A 21,119-nucleotide genomic window follows, 5' to 3' on the forward strand; every position below is an offset into this window, starting at 1 on the left:
GCCCTGCTTTGCAAGGGACCCATGACTGCAGACCCATCTCAGGGACAAGCACTAGCTGCCATCAGTCAAATAAGCCAGGGCCCAGTTTAATCCATTAAGTGTAATTCATTTTGCATAGGGAGATATAGGCTTCATTCTCACTTCTTCAGAAGAAGGATAAAGCCACGGCTTGGTTATTCTGAATGCATCTCAAGCCAGTTTATAACATCTGAGTGAACCCAGAGCTGCTGTTTGCCAAGGCGGAAGGAAAGGCTGAAGAGCTCTCCCACCACGGCACAACACTCACTCGAGAAACCTTGCTGCAAAATTCCAGCTGGCGTGCAAGTTTTTGGGAGGTCTGGTCCTCCAGAGACCTGGAACCAGCGAGCTACCTCCGGCCCCGGCTGTGCAAGCGTCCTGGCATCCCCTCTGCAGCTCACTGCTGAGAGCAGGATGCCGGGCTATCAGCAAGCTGCCTCAGCGGGGATCTTGCGGCATTAACTACGGAGTCAAGGAGACACTGGCTGGTTAATGCACCGGAGGAGCCTGGCAGGGCACGACCGGAGCTGGCCAGGCTCAGATACAGGAGGAATCAGGCTGGATGGTCTAGAGCAGGTATTACTCGGAGATCATTCAGCAGGGGACCATGGCCCCGCAAAAGTTGGGCGCTTCTGCACTAAACCCCTCATGCTCCTAATATTAATATATTCGGGTGGGCTGAAGCTGCCATGCATAGACTCTGCTCAGAGGCAGAAATGGGGCTGGCCTCCCTACTCGCAGAGAGGCCAAGTGGCGGGGGGGCATTGCAGGTGGCACTGCCAGGGCAGGGGGAATCCAGCTTTTCAGGAGCTGCAGTCAGAACCAGCTGAACTGAAACAGGAAAGGGGCAGAGGGGTGAGCAGCTGGCCCTTGCCGGGCTCTGCAAGCTGCACTCCTGTCACTCGCAGCCTGCAGACCTGCTGCATGGGGAACTGCCTGAGGGCAAGGGAAGGGACGGACTCACTCAGCCCCTCCACCCCACAGGTGGGTAGAACAAGTCCAGTAGAGGCTTTTGCTGCATCTCAGCTCCAGAAGTCTCCCAGCTGCCCTGCGGTGGAAATGGCTCCCCTTGAATATGACTATTTCTACCACAAGTCCTCCCTCCCCTACCCCAATTCAGGCAGTAAAAGCCCCCAGATGCCCCGAGTCCTCCTCATTTCCTAGATTTTGTGAAAGCCCCAACACCCTGTTCCCCCCCTCCCCATTTTCAAGCTAACTAAAATATATATATACAAACAACAAAAAAATTGTCATAACAGCAACAAACCAAACTTTGGCTTGAAAAAAAAAAAGTTAAAAACCAACAAAACCAGAAAAAAAACAAAAAAGGTGGCCAACAGGCTGGCAGTTTGGTGTCCCCTTTATCTAGCTATTCCTCCAGAGAATCAATAGCTTCAGGGTCTCTAGCTTAACTAATGGCTTCCCCATTCTTCCCATTTGAGGTGCCTCCTCTCTGCTGCACAGAGAGGCTACATGTATCACTGGGGAAGAGCAAAAAAAAAAAAAAAAAAAATAGGCGTGGTTGTGCGTGGCTGGGCCAGGACACCTCCCTGGGGGCTCTGCTTGCTGGCATCGCTTAGTGTTAAATGCAGGTTTCCTATCCTGGTATCAGCAGTGGATAGAGAAGCAGGTGTATGACAGGAGTTGGAGAGGCTCTACCAGCAAACCCACACTCCAGGCAGCCCTTCCGGGGGCAGCGAGCTCACCCCAGTACCAAGCGAGGGAATCAAGGCAGCCTAATAAAACCATGCTTCTGCATTTCTCTAATACGTGGTTAGAGAGACTGCCTTTGATAACTGAGTTTACTGGGAGCACTCTAGGAGCCAGCAGCTGAGCAGGGATGTCTGGAGAGCAGCAACTCCCCATCACAGCACAGCTCATGCTGTCCTCTAAAAATGCTGACTTTGAAACACAGCGAAAGCACTGTACATGAGAGCAGAAGGGGGGATGGTCTTGGACGTCGTGGAGCCCTTCCCTGAACAGCCTCTCTGCTTTCTCATCTTCTAATATGTAGTGTCTATATGGACTCAGCAGATCAGGTGCACAACTTTCTATAACAGGCTAGGGAAAAAAAGACCCAAGGGCTCTAACACAACTATGCAAGGGCCTGAAATAGCTTGTGGTGGGAAGTTCCTATGAATTCAGAGCTTGCACAAACTGCTTCTGCCTCCCCTTAAAATCCTGACTGAGACAAAATTACTTCAGGATCATGTTTAGATATAAAAGAACCTCTTTCCCCACACAAACACACATGCTTGCCCCTTGCCTCAAGCAGCTTATACATGACTGTTTTCCTCACTCATTATTTGAAACAGATTACTTGCAGAAGCGCCTAAAGCAGCTCAGGATGAACAGGAGAGACCTCGTACGCTGGACCTCAGAGCACCTGAGCACAGCACCGATGCACAATTCTTCTGTCAGCTCTCTTCTTCTGCAAGGCTGCATGCGCTTCACCTCTGCAAGTTTAACTGCTTGCTGTCCGCAACAGAGGTACTCTGTGTGATGCTGTGTTACATCTGCCACTCCTCGAGAAAAGAAGGGGAGGAAAGGGACAGCAGGGAGACAGATCTTGAAAAGGAGGAAGGAAAAACTAAGATAATTACAGCCACCAGCCATGGACAACAATCAGCTAGAATAAAGTTGTGTGGGGTGGGGAAAGATTATCCTCATCAAAAACTCCTTTCGAAGTCTTGTCCCCTATACAGCAGGTCATAGCCAAAGTCTTTGGGGAGGTTGAGGAAATCTTCTCTTGCCAAGCCTAAAATCCTGACACTGCTGAAACTGTGCCAAACCTGTGTGCATCAGATGGTGATAAAAACGAGGAAAGTCTTTGCGTTTACCCCGTTTCTGAATGTAAATTACTATCTCCCACCAGCATTAAGGTCCCAGCCACAGCCAAAGAGTGCTTCCTTCTGCAGACCAGAAACACGGCAGGTGGAGACTTCTCTCTCACGTCCTCCTGTCTCACAGGCACCAAGCACCAGACCCAGGGAAGTAACTCCGTCTGCGTGTTCCTGATTAATTGCATGATATCAGTTTCTAACAGCTTTCCTTATCACTAATCGCCTTTTCCGTGATTGGTAGGATAAGCTATGCACCAACATACAGACACGGAAATGCATTATTTTTACCACAGTTTAAAAAAACCCCAAAAACGAAAACAAAAAAAAAGCACAATCTTTGGAACAAAAGAATTAAAGGCAGAAATTTAAAGAAAAAAAAAATACATATTCAAAGAACATAGTGAGGTATAAAAAAGTATTTTCTCTTTTGTTTTTTGTTTTTCCTCCTCATCTTGCTATAGAGTTCCTCTACTAGTATATATTGCAATAGCCAGGCCTCATGAACTGGGGGGGCTGTCCCACTTGCAGGGGGCTCACGTCACTTCAGTAGGGGGCAAATCGGCTGTAGCCACCTCGGTATAAACTCGCCTGTAGAAATTAAATGGGAGAAGAGGTTGTTAGGAGGTGAACTGTGAAGAAATACTCAGCACAGCGCCCAAATGCTCACAGAAGGACTAATGGACATGTCCTGGCACTGACCCGCCACCATTAGCACCTCTAAGAAGCAAGAGAGAAGAACCTTGCCTGCAAAAACAAAGACATGGCTCAGGAGGGCATGCTCATGACCGGCCAGCTGAAGGTGAAGTTTGGCAAGTCTTGGCCAAAGGGAGTTCAGTACCAGAGATGGGACTCATGAGTCCTAATCTCTGAGCCAGTTGCCTAGGCTGTCTTTATAGACAGGAGAGACCAGGACTTCTAGGATGCTCTTTACCTCACCTTAAGGTAAAGGTCTAAAATAGACATGAGCTGGTATCCTAGAAGTACCTGCTTTTCCTTCCTTTGACCCTAAAGAGAACCCACATGATGAGCTGAGGCTCAGACGTGCTACACTGCAGATATCTATATTTAGGTGTCTTTTTCTCTGAACACATTTGTGTTCCAGCCTTTGTAACAACACAGATACTGCACTGCCTAGAAGCAGATGGGCAGGCATGTGTTTTCAGCAAGCTGCTCCACTCCCCTCCAATGCCAGCATACCTCACTCCTGCCCTTGCATAACTACTGCTGGCAGGCAGGACACTGCATCCCTCCCCTAGTGGAAGAGAGAACCAAGTGGTGCAGCTTTGCTGCAAGATGTCATGAGAACAACTTATTCCTTTGCCTCCTAGAACTGATTTCTCAACCTGCAACAACAAGCCTTTAATGTTTGTGAAAATGGCAAGAAATGGTATCTTGTATCTTTAACTATTGCTGATTTTTGCTCTAACACCTTGATACAGTTCTATTGATTCACCAACAATGTTCTGGCTCCTGACATTTCTGTTCATTCTTCTGCCATCTCCTTTGTCTAGGTGATGTGCAACACCAAGTGATAACCGGTCTCCTACAGCCTGTCTCCTTTCCTAGTGCACACACACAAACATATGAATGCAGAACAACTGAGAACCCAGCACTGCAGCTAAGGACCTCCTCAACAAAAGATTATTTCTAGGTGAAGTTTCTTTACCTGACACCCAGTGAACAGCTGTCCCCCAAGCTGGAAATGAGAAACAGCACAAGAAAAAAAAAAACCACTTACCACAGCGCCAACTCCGTAGCTAGCGGCAGGGGCAAGGGCATGGTAAGGGTCTGCTGTGTACACCCTGCCATAACTGAAGAGAGGGAGAAAAGATATTTTAAAAAAAAAAAAAAGGGGCAGGGGGAAGAGTAATTTCTGAGGGGTGGAGAAACAGCTGTCTAACCACAGGCAATGGAAGAAGCAGCATGCCCTTCTACACACATGTATGCATACATGCACACAGATTCACGCAGGCAGCCCTTCTTCGAAGAGATCCCGTGGGCATGCTGCCATGCATCATGAGATGGGCGAGATAACAGCCTGCAAGGAGGAATGTGGCAGAAGCCATGAGTTCGACCTGTAGGAAAGAGGTCAGCACTTTTGAAATGACAGCTAGTGCATCCCTTACCTCACGTGATGCAATTTGGGAGGAAAGTGACTGCTGGCGCTAGCGCTACTGGCACAGTAACAGCTGCTAAATGGAAAGCAGTGAGGGATTCTCCAGAATGAGAAGGGAGCATAAACTTTAGCAGCCTTGCATGCGCTAGGATTAAAACACAACCTCACTGCACAGGAGATGAAAAATTTTAAGGCAAGCACTCTGATGATGATAATCCTTTGTATCTATACACAGCTGCATGTTAAAGCATCCTACAGTACTGTATGAACTGAGCAATTTTTACTTTATGGATGGGGAGAGAAATGCACCCAGTGATTAAACAACCTGCCCAGAGTCACAGAGCAAGCAGCTGGCGAGACAATCCAGGTCTTTTGACTCTGAGGCCAAAACCACACTGTCTCCTTTGTGCAGAGAATCACAAGGACAGGGAAAAGGCCAGGATTTGTGCCAGCTCACATACACCGGAGGGCAATACTGCCTGGGAGCAGAGAGACAAACCGTGCATTCAAGTCTTTCATGTTGGGTTGTGCATGCATGTGTGCGCGGGCGAGTGCAAGTAAGACACAGAAACAGGGAAAGAACTAGAGGTACTGTAATGGATCAATGCTCCTTGAATCCCTGAGCACAGCAAGCTAGCCCCCATCGACACCTCCCCCTTACATACCCATCGCTGTAAGCTGCTGCAGCGGCTGCAGCGGCCGTGGCTGCTGTTGCAGTAGCAGGCTGTGCATATCTGTAGGCTGCATATCCACCCTGCAGGAGAGAAGAGAACTGACTTTACAGATACCTGTCCATCCACGCAGAGCATAAAAAAATTCAAATTAAAAAAAAGGTCACACACATCACAAGGAGAGGAAGTGTTTCAAACTGCATCAGCTCCCATGTCATGTCTATCGCAAGCATTGCCCATTAACTCACGTGAAGGACCAGGGAGACTCTTCCGTTACCCCATTTAGCAGAAGGAATAAACTAAAGCAAGCCTGAGTATGGTTATATCCCTGCAGGAAATTAGATTTGGCATGGAGGAACTGAAAACCCAAAGAGAGCTGAAATTTTGCATGCAATGTAATTTTTATGTCCCCTTCCTCTTACGCTGGGGAAATCAGAGGTAGGCACTTTCTGTGAAGTGTGTATTTTATAAAGGGGACCCATTCAGAGAAATACCTGTTTTTCCCTGCCCCCCCCCCCCCCCCACTTTTTTAAGCCTGGGAAACCCAAAAGGCTATAATTTCATTTGGTCCAGATAGCCAGAGAAGCCAAAAAGCAATCAGGAAAAGATGATCAGAGAAGACAGTCCCTGGTGGTCTCAGGGCTGGCAATGAGCAAACTAACATTGATACCAACCAGACTGTTCTCCCCTCCCTCCACGGTAAGAAGAAAATGGGTCAGGGGAAATTATGCCAGAACAGTCTGTATCACTGGTGCATTTTGGCCCACGCTACACACCTGTAGTAAAGGTCTTTAAAATGCTTATACTGATAAGAGGTAGTTACTAAAAATGTACTTACAGCTGTGTTGGCAAAATGTGAATCCTGAACCAGAGAAAGACCTGCAAGTCTCGTCCAGGAGCTCCCACAGGGAGCTCTTGGGGCAGAGGAAGACCTGGCTCAAACAGGCAGCTCTGCACACCCTGCAGTAAATGAAGGACGAAGCCCAGCAACCTTTCAGCCCAGGGGCAAAGGCTGCATGACAGGCAGCAAAAAGGGCTCTGAAGCCCAGATCTTGATTGTACACTTCTGAACATATTTTTGTTAACTTGGGAAAGAGGGGGCAGCAATGGTAAATGAACCATGGCTTTGATTTGCTAGCAACACAATGAACCGTAAAAAACATAATAAAATTCCATATTGCTTCTGGCTTCCCCCCGCCCCACCCCCAACTGACATTTCAGCATTTGAAGGACCAGCAGGCAGACTTATGCTCTTCACTTCCAGCATCAGCTCAATATACCTCTACGAATTCTCCCCTGTAGATCTTTTGCATATATGTAATTAAGAGTACAAGATCAGCTCTACTACAGGGCTGCGTGTTTGCTCATCAGTGCTCAGTTTTGGGCTAGGTAGCTTTTTAAATTAGAAGCAATGATTTTAAATTAATTGTTTGTTTTTGTGGGGCCTGTGTTAGCCCCATGAAGGGTAACATGCTATCCAAAACATGCCTGGGGACCCCTTCCTGCTCTGGAGGAGAGGGACTTACAGCCTCTTCAATCTTCTAGTTAACAGAAGAAAGAGCAACACAAAACCTACACCTCTGAAAGATCACTACGTTGCCTGAAAGAGATGTCATGTTACAGTTTTGCCCTTTTAATCTCATCTAGCTGTTTCAATCCCTGCATTTTGGATTGATGGCTTGGGGAGGTTTAGCTTGGTTTTGGCACGCTATCATTGCGCCACCATTACTCCCACCTCCAAAACATGATGGAGACAAGAGGACTGAGGCGCAGCCTTCATCCAAATCAAACTTTCATCGACCTCACTAAATTAAAACAAAACTTCATACCAACATGGTATTCCCATAAGCTTACAAGCTTCCTGAACTCTTGATGGGGACTGTCACTTGGGCATGGTGTACGAGGCACTTTTACCTCGCACAGCCCTCCTCAGGGCAGCTGGCTTCAGCGCGCACCCCGATTCCTACTCTGCCCCGCACTCGCCAGCCACATTTCAGATCAGAAGCCACTTCAAATGTGCCTGGCACATACTCTGAACATGACAGCAAGATGCAGTTTGAAACCAGAAAGGGTTATCATGTAATTCTCTTTTAACTCATGTCTCTTGTAAAGGAAAACAGAACCAAAACAAAACAAAATAAGAAAAAAAGAAGAAAAGAAAAGAAGGGTTGGAATCAGGTGTGGGAGGGGGAATGGCGTAACATTTATTAATCAAAATTAAAAACTAAGCATGCTGACATCTGGAGCTAGAACAACCAGCAAAGTCACCACGTTCAGACTCATATTGGCTAGTTCTATCCATCCCAGCATTCTCTTGGGACAGCAGTTCGCCCTAGGCTCTACCACAAGCTCAGTGAAGTACACAGCCTCAAGTACTAGAGCGTGCAGCCACAACAACCTGCTATTACGGAAACAGTCAGTCACCACTGGAGTTAACATTCCAACCTTAACGACTCCCGCAGCCTCCCACCCTCGCCCCCCGAAATGGCTCCCACCCTAGCCCTGTCCCACACCACAATGTTAATAATTATAACAAGCAATAACCCATCTGTTATATCAGAGAAGGGAACAGAGACTCCACTGAGAGATTTAGAGCGGGATGTTAACATTTCTTCAGTCAACTGCACAATAAACAAAAAAAAAAAAAAGGAGAAATAATTCATTGGAGAAATGAAGTTAAGAAATAGCTGACATGTGTATTGCTTTTTAACCATGCACTGATGCAAAATTGAAGCTACTGTTAATTTAAAAAAAAAAGTCACAGGATAGAGGTACACACACGGGCAGACCTGCTCAGTGCAAAGCTGTCTGCAAATTCTACTTGTGTGTACTTCAAATAAAACCAAAAATGGGGATTATAATGGCCATGGTACATTCCTGTCATAGGAGCAATGAGCGTGGACAGCTGGGGGATTTCTGACACGGGGATGTATTTAGCATGACCAGCAGGTCCAAATACACCAAAACAGGGTGAAGGAAAGAGGAGGAAAGTTGCGACTATTACTCATTATTTCGTAAATGCTTTCACCGAGCTCTGGGACCAGCCCAGAGCAAAGAAGACACCGTGCAGGTTGCCTCACCCAGCTGATGCTCCTGTTCTCCATAACTCAGGCCCCACCTATAACTCCATCAATGCATCTGAAGCCCTGCTCAGCTTGTCCAATGCAGCAGTTATTTACTCCTGCTACTCCTGTTCACATACAACTTTAACTGGTATGCGGAGCTCATCTGTAACCTCAGCTACATGGTCCTACTACCCCTAGTGATTTCTGATGCCACTCCTTTCGGTACTCTAGCAAATACAAACTATAACAGAGTAGAGCATCTTCAAACGACATGAACAATCATGTTTCCCAATAAAAGAAATAATAATAATAATTAGGAAAAAAAAAAAAAAAAGGCCCTTGCTAGCTGCACCACACTCCCCCAGTGCCACAGCCAAACTGCAACAGAAGACACCACTGAGTGGCATAAGCCCTGAAACCCAGGACAGACATGCAAACTCCCACTCTGCCTATTTAAGTGAAATGACTCCACAGGGACAGGTTTACTCATCCAGGTTCAGCTTTTAAAAAACTTTAGCCTCATCTCAAAAGAAATGAGTGTGTCTGAGCTTCTTGCGAAGATGATAAGTCAGAGATGTTTCTATCAAAGGGACAGTTTAAACACTACCTTGACAAGGAAATAGGGGAAACAAGGAAAAGGCTTAGGCATTTTTATTGGGCGGTAAGTAACAACCAAAAGGACTACCTAGATCAAGATTGGTCCCTTCCGGTAGAGTCTTTTGGATTGTCTGGGCAGCGTGTGAGAGAGATGTTGCTTATCTTAATTCAAGTTCTCTTTCTCTGGATATCCTGCCAGTGTTGCTAGGGCTGTGCTAAACCCCTTTCCCATGGGAATGTGTAGTGCTTGAGCCTATAGATTTCAATTGTCAAACAACCGTATTTGCTCAGGTATTCACAAAACCCCAAATTTAAAATTACTCTTCTGTGATGTTATCGTTCTTGGCTCATCAACAAAGCAAGAAAATATTTTTTTAAACTCCGTTATCATTAGATGATAGCTTTTTCAATATTGTCATATATTCTCTGAAATAACACAAACATTGCAAAACAACATATACAGGAAGCTGCAATCCCAACTAAAGCAGCGTTCCAATTACTGAGCAACTTAATGTAGATAAACGTGCACTTTAAGACTATACAAGTAAGTCCATCTTCTCTTCCATTCTTCAGGTCCATATTGGGCGATCAGTCCAACGAGAACATGAGGAAATCCAAAAATATGGCTTGCTATGTCAGTGTATCCTACGTTCTAAGCCTCCCTTTTCTTTTTCCCTTGCTGCCTTAGACGGGCGTGCAAAGTGTGTTGCTGGCTCTCTTTACTCCAAAGAGTCTTTATGCCACTGAGACACAAGTGTTCCCATACCCCTGGAGAAACGTGTAAGTCATGGTACCAGTTACATACTCTTGACCACCTGCCAGGTTTAGGCAGTGAGCCCAATTTTAGGATCTTTTATTTGTCATAACTCAATTGTGTTTTTTCCACCCCCAAACTGCCCTAACAGAAGTTAAGAAGCAGAAAGGGCTAGAACCATTTCCAGTATTTCTGTATTAGAAGGGTGGCATACGTGCACCAGGAATGAGCATGAATGAATTAAAAGAGGTGACAGGACAACGGTGTCCATTGCAGCAGGTGCTTCTACATGGTAATGGGACAAGCATGACCTTGTTAACCCTTCCATTGAATTTTGTTGGTTTTTTTTTGAATGAAATGCCACTCGGTGTGAAATCTGGACACACGCCGCCCTGCCATAGCAGGGGCTCGGATCACACATGAGTCTGCGCTGCTCTAAAAAAGCCTCTGTTCCCATCTCTAATGTGGTGCTGGAATGGTTAGTATAATTCAGTTTTTTCCACTGCAATCCACAATCTGATCGGTTGGCAGGTCACACTGGCACTCCTACCTGAGGTATTTTAGCGCTAATGATTGGTTCCTGTAAGACTATTCTATAACAGAACACAGGAAGAGCAGTTCAAAAAAACACAGCTGTGGAAAGAAACAATCATACAAACAGCCCGCGGCGGGGCTCACCAGCCTTTTCTTTCCAGTGGATGCAAGCACGCTTTTCACAGGCAGGAGCGGTCTTCGCATGGGTGGGTTGGTTTGGGTTTCCCCCCCGCCGCCCAGATTGACCCCATTGCAGAAGAAAGATAACCTTTCTTATGATCCGAAATGAAGCCCTCTGCATCCTGGGGCAGGTTGTTTTATGAATTCAGGTGTCTTGCCAGAGTGGGACGCATCCAACAAGAGATGGAATGCCTTCTTCACAGAAGAAATGGCTAGCAGGATGGTTGCCCCAGGAAAGAAAAAAGGAGTGAGGAAGAGGAGGAGGAGGAAAATGAGAAATTGGTGTATAGCACGTATGCAGAAAAAGCAGCCCAAACATGGGACTCTCCCCCTTTATCTTGCCTACCACTAAGCACTCCCTGCCAGCTCAGCTCCTTTCCACCCTTCCCTGACACAACCCTATGGACTCAGAAGACCTAAGGAGACTTCAATTTAACTTTCCCCACAGTCCTAACTGAAGTACCCTCTGCCATCCCTTCCACATCAGGACAAGCCTTTCACAGCAACCAGAGGGGCATAAGCACTGCAGTAAAAAGCATGACAAATCAGTGGGACACAGGGACACTGTAATCATTCCACCTGTGCCAAGCAAATTGTTTGGAAAGGTAATGTTATATATTTGGATTATGATAACTTTTTCCTGAACTCCATTGGAGGGCTCTGGGCAGCAATGTCATAGGAAAAAGCACCACCATCTACTTTGATGAGTCCCCTCTTCTATTGTACTGCTTTCTGACAGCGACACCAGAGCCACCAAGAGCAAAGTCATCAGAAGTTCACATTCTAACCTGACTTGGGGGCTTGGTTGTGTATTATGTGATGCTACTGCACTGCAGTACTAAGTGGTCACAGGGTTTTTCATTACTGAAGTCTCTGTCCTTAAAACATGTTAAATAAGTTTCTCCTCCCCACCTGCAATGGAAGCTCTGAAGGAGCTTTCTCCAAAGAAATAGGGAGTAACCCTGGCCAGTCTTCCCCTTCAACATGACAGCCTCTTATATGCCATACTCTGAGGGAAGAGGTGCGAAGCATTGCCCATTTGCTTGCTTACTTGCTGTAGCAAAGTCAGTGGTCTGTAAAGGCAGTGTTTTAGGAGTGAGGCGGGAAAACCCAGAACCCCCTGTAGTCCTTGACAGTTTTATAAAGGAACACTTAACTAGGTGGATTAATTTTTAAAGGACTGTACACACAATAGCGTATATAAGAATGAAGAAATCACCCTATGCATCTCTATGCTCAGCGAGCGTGTCTTCCAACTGCTGTACTGTGCTGGGAAAAGTGCCTTTACAAGACTTGACTGTCCATATAAGCTAACAAAATCCAAAAGCTAATTCCATCCATTATCCTGAGTCTAACCCCAGGGTCCCCTTTATAAACGTCAGGAATAGCACCTTCAAAGGAGCAGGGATGTGAAATCCATGCCAACAACTGTGCCACTACCCAATACAAAACTTCCCCAACTCCAAAGAGCTATTACCTACAATACCACAAAAGGGAATTCTGCTAGAGCTAGGCAGGCCACAGGTTGCAATGGCAGTAGCAGACCTGAACATTTTGGCTTGGAAATGCATATTCCTACCATAGCTGCTCTGCAACAGCTCTCCATCGGAGAGGAAACCGCTTTTCTCACTGGCCAGTCAGAATCCCTCCACCCACAACCCACCTACGTGTACACAGATGCCCTGGAGATTTGCAATATAGACTGGCTGGGTAGGACAAAGACAACGACAGGACAAAGTCTCCTGTGGTATCAGAGCTAATCCCCAGGAGGTGGCTGCTGACTCTTCTAACTGAAGATCTTCACATATTTGTACTTTACAATTCCCCAAAGAGGCGACAGAATCTAGCCTATTTAGGTACCATTTCTACCAGCAAAATGAGATGTCAGTTTTCACTCTAGCATCTCTGTCTCCATTTTTAATCAGTCCCAGTGTCTTCCCCAAAGGGATAATCTCCACATCCCAGTGGCACGTGAACATTTTTAAACATACAGCTTGCTCAGTTTAGTGTGGGCTGCACGAATCAAACCTGAAAGGGCCCCAAGAGGGGAGAGAAAGGGGAGGGTGGAGGAGGAGAAGGAAAGGGAAGGTCTGAGGCTAAACCAGTCCTGTTATTTTTATATCCAAATTATGTAAACGAGAGAAGTGTTGAGAGAAATTTTAATTTGCTAATCATCTCTTAGGTTAATTAGTAGCAGTGTGCACGTGGGGGACAGGACACCCAGTAAACTGACCCTGGCAATGATCAGGAAACCCAAAGGCTTAGGTCTTGCACCCAGGGGCAAGCGCAGTGACAGAGAAGCATGCTTGCATTCCTAAATATATAAATATATATATCCACAAGGAAGAAGAAAATTAAAGTAAATGATATTTTAAAAAACCAAACCAACAAACGAAAAGGAAAAAAAAAAAAAAAAAGGCTGGCTTGTCAAGGGTTGGGGACGAGAAGGCTCCGGTGTGTGTACTTACATAGAGGTCAGCACCGTAAAATCCGTCCTGGTAAACCACACTGCAGAAAATCCACACAAAAACAAAACAAAACAAAAACAAAAAACAAAAAACAAAAAAACAAAAGAACAGAAAACACATTCCGGTTATTGAGGACGGCAGCATGCACATGCGTTTTACACAGGCAGGTGATGTATGAATCCACAACCTGGGCTTTTGGCAGGAGCAAATCAGCGAGAGAATGTGTGTGCGCACGCACGCTAGACGGCTCCAAGTCATCTTCCATGGCATGCAAAGGGGGATGGGGCGGGCAGAGGGGGAGACAGTATGCAAAGGAGAGAGGGAGGGGAACCACCATCTTGTACAACAAAAATAGACTCAAAAAGATCTGATGTCCTGAAGAAGAGAAACATGGGTTTAGAAACCTCCACTCTGGTTGTTCTCTTGGAATGATTTTAGTTACCCCCTAAATATGTAGAAACATTGGCTTCATCAAGTGGGCTTGTGAAATCGAGGAGCACCTCAGAAGGCATCCCACTGGGGCTGGAGTCACCTATGTCAGAAGCTCATTTCAGAGAGTTGCATATGATTACATATTTTGAGCTTCACAGGCTGCATGACTTTGTTTCTGACATCCATACATCACCTGCTTTTACCCTGCACATTAGACATGCGATAAGATTTGGCTGATCACACAAGCATGCAAAGTATTATTATTCAGCATCTTAAAGAACCAATGCAACACCTCAAGAAAACAAGTCAATCAATTCTGATCAAAGTAAACACAGAGAAATGTAATTAAAAAGAAAAAACCAAAAATACCCACAATGCATTGCTTTCACAAGCAGAGATAATGAGCTAAAAAGGTTAGGTGACTGATCCAAGGTCCGAGAATTGAAAGGTGCAGTGGGAGTCCCTGGTAGTAACGACCTGTTCTGCAGCAGAGAGGAGCAACTGGAAGGGTTTCCATGGGATAGTGCTTTTTCTGCTTTAAGCCATAATTTTCTTTTTCTCAGAACTTCAAGCAGGAAAACTGTTAAACCAGAGCCTGGGGTTCCCAAAGAGCCACTCTTACCAGAGCATTAGCTAGCATAAGACTATGCAGCTCACTTTGGGGACGGGGTCAGGGAAGGATGAGGAAGGAAGAGAGGGGATGCCCCCCACCCCTTAGAGTTCAGCATGTGCTTCATAATGAGGAATTTCCTCCTGCCTTGTCCTCCGAATAGCTCCGCACAAACTTGCTCAAAGCTTTAAAAAGCATTAACCCCACCTTCTGTGATGTTCATGGATCTGATGTGCATGACTTACCAGTAGCATTAAGGAAAAAGGTATGGAATACTAGGTTTTCTTTTGATGATCCTTTTTTTTTACTCATCGGATGGAATGTGAAATGCTGCCAAGAGCCTGCCACCCTCAGAGACCCACCTATTGTAAGGCACGCACACACAAAAAAAGCCCAGCAGATCTTGCCAAAATTCTGCATGCTATTACTAAAAAATAAAATAAAATTAAAAAAAAAAACAAAAAAACTCTTGCAGTGTTAGCTACTGCTTGAATAATTTAGTCTTGCTGTCTTCCCCGGGAAAAGTACATTCCGTTCCCAATAGACAGAGTTACTACGGTCTCCAAGAGCGCTGGGAGCAGATATGAAGATAGAGACCCTTGTTAGAGGAAGAGGGGAGCCACTTCAGCAGGGAGAAGCAGGCCATAAGATCATTTTTGTTGAAGCTAAATTTTTACAACCACATAACAAAGAATTTGGCTCCTGGGGCAGTGACTTACATTGCTGGGTTCGCTATCTAGGACCAGAAGTGTTTTAGCAGTGATACTCCACCTGCTCCTGCAGGAAAGGCAAACGCATGACAGAGGAAGTGACTGTTGGTTTATGAACAGGTTATCAGTTTTAACAGTTATTCTGAACACAACCAGTTGGATGAATATAAGCTTTACCACATTGGATCAGGCCACTATTCCTGTAACTTAGAATCCTGTCAGCAAGAGATGCTAGCATCAGCTCTCCAGAGAAAACTGCAAGGAACACTAGTAACAGGTAAGAGTAAGGCTGCCTAAGTCCAAACAACAAAGCACACGTGCATCTTCCGTCTCTCCTTCAGTTAGGACTTGACTGACACCAACTGCCAGGCCTGAAATTTAGCAAGGTTTATTTAGATGCTAGAATATCCATATTTGCCATTCTCAATGCTAGCAAAAACTGAGAGAATTCCTTCATTTGAGAACAACGGAGACCATCTGGTTATGTAGACTGACCAGAAGCATAAAGCAGCCCAGCAGCCCATCAGATCTCAGTGGCATTTGCAAAAAGCCCACTAGCTGAGCTAAAACACATCCACAAGAAAAAGAAATATGCTGGTTTTGTAAAGCAGCCATCATATCATTTATGTGTAACAACAATTGACTTTGTTTCAAAAGGAACCAAAAAACCACTCCAAACCCCCAAAGCTCCCTAATGCCTTAGATCTAGTCTGACTTTTATCTACTTTTGGTTTCAAGTCAGTGAATCCTCTATATAGTTACCTTTGATTAAATTATTATTTACTATGGCAAGCCTACTCTTCATATAGGTACTTAATGACCATGAACAAGTCAATGCCTAACCTATAGCTTGAGAAAAAAAAATAAATAGGCTTGATCAATTTATAAGAGTTTTACAGTAGGCAATTTTTTTTCAGACTGACTTAATTCTTACAGCTATTTGTCTGAAGCATAGTTTGTCAGCATTCTTGTTTAGAAAGCATGGCCGCTACAAATCAGGGCAATATTCCAGTACAGTTTTTACCCATGCTATATATCAGAGGTTATAATGTCTCCTTACTTCTATCCAATACAGCCTCAGTTATAAATTGAAGGTTGCATTTGTATTCTGAGGTCAGGCTCAAGTGGCTATCTAACATCCTCTCCAATGGCCTGAGCAATTGCTTTCTAAGGTATGAATAGCCTTCCCTGCATAAACATCCATGTCCATACATAAGTAGGTACATTCCACATATGCATTAGTAAATCTTAGTTTGAGTTCTTGAAATAAATGTTAAAACTATTAAGCACAATACGATTACTTGCACCTTCCTCTGGAGTATCTAGCAGTAGACACTTTTTAAAACTTACTCTAACCTGAATGGCCCTCAGGTCTGATCCAGTATGGCAATTCCAACAAGCTTTTAGTAATCTACATTCTGTATTATTATTATTTTTTTGTTTCTGCTAAGCTCTCAAATGCAGTGATACCATTAAATTTTGTAACTTAAAATTTAAACACCACTGAGGTTTGTGAAAACCAATTCCTTCTACCAGGTTTGAGTTAACCTGCAGCTTACTGTACTGTTGTCTTCCACATTACTCACTATATCTTGATCACTCATGTGTCACTGACTGATCTTATGCTGTCATCTTCCACTGGCCAGGAGGAAAGCAACTGATGCAGGGTAAGGTGTCAGGAATGTGTGACTGCATGTGACTCCATGGATGTCAACAGTGCCCCCACTGAGCAGTGTCCGTCCTACAGGTTTACTGAAACATGGAACTGAAAAGCACAATTTGAATTATTCCATGAGGAATCAAATTCCCTCTACAAATTATCTTTTAGAGATTCAGACTATGATGACAATCAACACCAGAATTAGTTAATTACATTCCAGTGCTTGGGACCAGGGACAGTGCTGGGCCATTTGTGAACCTGCCTTGTTTACTGCTGCCCCACAAATGTTTACTGCATAGTACCCTGCCCGTAAAGACATGGAATCAGTCAGCAGGATCAGACAAACTCAACGTAATATAAGTAAACACTGTCATGAGACAGTATTTGGAAGGGATACTCGTTGGAGCCTGGCCCATATTCCAAATAGAAATAAACCTTTTATATGAGACTCAGGCTGGATTTATATCAAAGACAAGCCTAGAGTCCCTCCCAGCACACCACTTGTGACAGCTTCTTGCTAGGAACACTCCAGCCATTACTCCCAGGGATGAAGAGCACATCCCCGCATCCCTGGTGCAAGTATTTTGCATTCTGCTAGACAGCAGCACTTAGCTCAGGTTTGCTTCTCTGTTTCATTGTGGAGCACTTCCTAATAAAGCCAGACTGGGTCATTTTCAGAGCAACAGACAGACAAGTTGCAAGTCAGAGGCTATGGTTAGAGGAAATAGAATATGAACTAGGAGCAGTGGCAAAAGGAGGTGGATCTCAAAATCCAGACAAAACACTGTTTGGAAGGCCAATGTGCTCAGACAACAGATTTCATTTAAAGTCTTCCAGTGAGTTAAATACAAACATTGCCAGATTTGCCACAGAGCAAAGCCAGACAGATACATGACCACTGCAGCTTGCTTCCTTAAGCTCCACTTTAAATAACAGGCTGGACTCTAAAAATAAAGGGCAGCAGTAGCTCTCACCACTTAATCTGCCACAGAAGGTATTGCAAGCTTATCCAGCATATACCAGGCCAGCTCCTTGCACTGATGTGTGTGGCTTCCACCTCCCTTTTTTTAATAAAAGATTTATAATTTCTTTTTTTCTGTTTTGGGGCTAGTCTAAAGGAAAAAAGGGTCAGTCCACTTCTCTGTGTTGGAGGATTCATTCCTACTCCTATTATTTCTGAGAACATTGCCTGGAAAACACGGCAAGTAAAATCCCAGAGACAGGCAATATGCATAAAGCATCCTCGAAATCAGAAAGACAGCTTGGAAGGGACTTGCTGATTTATCTGTCATTCCATCACACTTAAACAAAAACCCAAAACAAAACTCACACATAAACCCAGTTCCCTGTATTTTTAAACAGCAGAATACTCTTTTGTAACAGCATCTATTCCACTGCATTACTAGTGAAAAGTCAGAGGGCAAAGAATCCTAAGGCCACACATTCACCATTGATTGCTTCATACAACAGTTAGAAGAATGCTGCACTTCTGTTCTCCCTATATCCCAAACACTCCCAATTTTAAAATAATGGACTTGATTAATCTTTGTTTTAAACCTTTTTAAACCGTCTCCAACAAAGAAAGCAAATCCATTGTGGGTAACTGGCTCTTCTGTGTCCTACTGCCAGATGGTGAGGCATGAAGGCAATGGATAATATTCTTTATTCCTGGATATGAAAACACAACTGGAGTGCAAAGAGCAGAACCTTTTTGGAAATTTTAGACCTTCTTTCTTTGCTTCCTTCTCTGCAGCGCTACAACGTATTGGGTCAATATATGACAAATGCCACATAGACAAATTGAGAAATTGCAAGAAGGAATCCATCGTCACTTTAAGCTGTTGCAAGTACTGAAAATTGTTTCAAGTCAAGAACTTAATGCATGAAAATTTAGATTTTCCCCCACTGGATGCCATAGTGTGCAGAATGCTCTGGCACTAGCAAATATCCTGACTCTCACCATCCAGACAATTTTAGTTATTTTTTTGTTAACCAATCAGCTAATTTGACACAGTTGTGCAGAGCACTCTGCTCTCATGACCAGTGCTTACCCTGGGTAGGCAGGGATGGCTGTGGGAGGTACCGCCCGGACTGCCCCATACACTGTCCTTCCTCGGCCCCTCAGATGGGCTCCCCGAAATGCGGCTGCTGTGGTGGCTGCAGTTGGATAGGGGAAGCCTGGAACTGTAAAGACAGACAAGGTGGAGGGTGAAAAGGATCCGAGCTCCTGCCCAGGGAAAATCCATCTGCTTCAAACAAAGTGACATAATAGCTCCACAGCGGTGGGACATTTTGCATCAGTCCTGCAGAGGGGCATGCTTATAACCCAGCAAGCATCCGATACATACTTCCTGCTACACCATGGCCTTTGGGGGAAGAGGGGTTGCAGAGAGGTTTGGCATGCAAGAGGTTAATGCTTTGGCATGCCTCACCCACCACAAACAGGGTACAAATCCCCCCGCCTTTTGACACCGCCATGCAGTCTGGTTAGAGTCCAAGAAGCGCAGAGAGTTACTATCAATACAGCAGGCGGCTCTTCCAAAACTGCAGAGGCTCTTTAAAATAATTTGTCAAGAGGCCCTTAAAGTCAACCAACTTACATCAGTCTCTTCCCTCCTTTCCCCTCCCACTCTTTGCCACCCAATCCTCTGTATGTTCATTTTAAAGCCTGAAAGACAAGATAGCCCATATAACAGCAGCAGAAATTTCCCATAAAGTGCCAGTTTACTGAGAGCCCACCTTCACTTAACGAGTGTGACCATGTATAGCGGGGCCTGCTTTATTATGCTTTACACTGGAGTAAACTGGCTCGTGATGAAATGACGTAAAACCTCAGAGGCATCTGCAAACACGTAATAAACAGATACCGAGAGGGAACGAGTCCCAGGGCGCAAACCCAACTCAATGTACGTCCAGGTGCATGCGACTGGGGGCCCTGCAGGCTCGCAGTTTAGCAGCTTGTATAATATGTACTTTAGGGATTCGTCTGTTTGGTTTCTTTGATTTCAAAAAGGGGGGTGGGGGGTGGGGGCGCAAGGGAATGGCCTATTCTTCACACACACCCTCCCCTTGTTCTGCAGCCTCCTCATTGCTCAGAAAGACCCATTCACCAATACAGAAACACACTGCAGATGAACAAGTTACAGCCACTGTACAGTATACTTTGGCTCAAGGTAAACTCATTCCCAGCGAGACCCATCCTTTCAAGTATATATTATACAGACTGGAGAGAAGAAGGGTAACAGGTCATCATTAACTCAAGCACATGAACAATACAGGGGCCAATGGGGGCTACTTACTGATTAAAGGAATGTAAGTGTTAATACCCCCCCTTCCTGACAGGGGCACTGCGGCGTCATTGCCCAGCGAGACATCTGCTTGAAAGCTGGACGCTAATTTAATTTTTAAAAGAATAAAGAAAAAAAATGTAAAAAGGTTATAAAGAAACAGCAGATTGAGAACATAAACAAACACCACTGCAGTTAAATGGCAGAAGTGGAAGTGTCTACTTAAGCTCTACCTGCATATAACTCAGGGCCGTACACCGCTCCAACCACAGGACTCAACTTCCAACCTGAAACAACAAAGACTGCAGTGAATGCCAAAATCTACACCAAGGGAAGGAGCGGGCAGCGTGGGTAGGGGGAACGGCCTCTTGCGTGTGCCCCGGCTTCACATGCACAGCTCTTTCCAAGTTCTGCTTCGCCTCAATCCTCCTTGGTGTAGATGGAGGCCAACTGCCTTTTTCTAATGTCAAGTTCTAGGTACAGGTCGCTGTATCAGAGGGAACAGCAAAACATCAGCTGATCCGAAGCATGGGAATGCCAACTACCTTATATGCATATTCGCCACTAGCACCCCTGCGACCCTGCATTCCCTGCATGAACCTTGCTGTCAGCTCCTCCCTGCTTTCACCAGGAATGCTGCAGATCCAAAACCTCTCTAAAGCCACCGGCCCAGACTGTCAATCCCAGGCAAGTGAATTTATAGCCTTAAATTCTCAACACACCCTTCTGCCTTATTTGCTAGAGCTCTGCTAAAACGCAGCAGTGTCTGAATTTCCACACTAACTGAATTACACGACTATGGTGCAAAAAAGCAACTCAGTATATTCAGCTCACATTTTCTCCTCTCTCTGTTATTTTAGTATTTCCTGCCTTCTTTATGCTATTTTTCAGGTGAAAGCCTTCCCAGAGAATGTATTTTAATATCATCTGGATAATTGGCAAGAACTGCAAATCATCAACAAGAGAACTGTGCTTCAAGTAGTCATTGCTGGGGTATGAGCAGGAACACATTTGCCAGTCAGATCTAGAAACATACCTGTCATCCCCTCCCCCCATCTAAGAAGAGGAGCAATGAGTGTAAAGCAAACATCATGGTGTAGGCTGGCTTCCACAACACATTCCTTTCATGAAAGACCTCAGCTGTTCAGCTAGCAATCACACAGGTGTTTTTATT

The 21,119-nt window shown here is 45.0% G+C and overlaps 1 protein-coding gene across 19 annotated transcripts in view; it reads right to left on the reverse strand.

The window, feature by feature from the left end:
- Nucleotides 1-3,135: 3,135 nt before the first annotated feature.
- Nucleotides 3,136-21,119, reverse strand: part of RBFOX2 (RNA binding fox-1 homolog 2) — a 168,276-nt gene continuing 150,292 nt past the window's right edge. For 4 of the 19 annotated variants that reach the window (XM_075076082.1, XM_075076008.1, XM_075076127.1 and 1 more), the window contains 7 exons: nucleotides 20,179-20,232; nucleotides 19,958-20,050; nucleotides 18,710-18,842; nucleotides 13,247-13,286; nucleotides 5,643-5,731; nucleotides 4,600-4,672; nucleotides 3,136-3,449 (listed from right to left, as the gene is read on the reverse strand). In XM_075076082.1, coding sequence (XP_074932183.1) covers nucleotides 3,405-3,449; nucleotides 4,600-4,672; nucleotides 5,643-5,731; nucleotides 13,247-13,286; nucleotides 18,710-18,842; nucleotides 19,958-20,050; nucleotides 20,179-20,232 — 527 coding nt within the window. In that variant the 3' untranslated portion in view covers nucleotides 3,136-3,404. Of the gene's footprint in view, nucleotides 3,450-4,599; nucleotides 4,673-5,642; nucleotides 5,732-7,945; nucleotides 8,270-10,614; nucleotides 10,658-10,866; nucleotides 10,991-13,246; nucleotides 13,287-15,007; nucleotides 15,066-18,709; nucleotides 18,843-19,957; nucleotides 20,051-20,178; nucleotides 20,233-21,119 lie in introns of those variants that run through there. The other 15 variants (XM_075076150.1, XM_075076064.1, XM_075076136.1 and 12 more) reach the window with 12 other exon arrangements.

Source organism: Phalacrocorax aristotelis, chromosome 1 (genome assembly GCF_949628215.1).
Source record: "Phalacrocorax aristotelis chromosome 1, bGulAri2.1, whole genome shotgun sequence".
Lineage (NCBI taxonomy): Eukaryota > Metazoa > Chordata > Aves > Suliformes > Phalacrocoracidae > Phalacrocorax > Phalacrocorax aristotelis.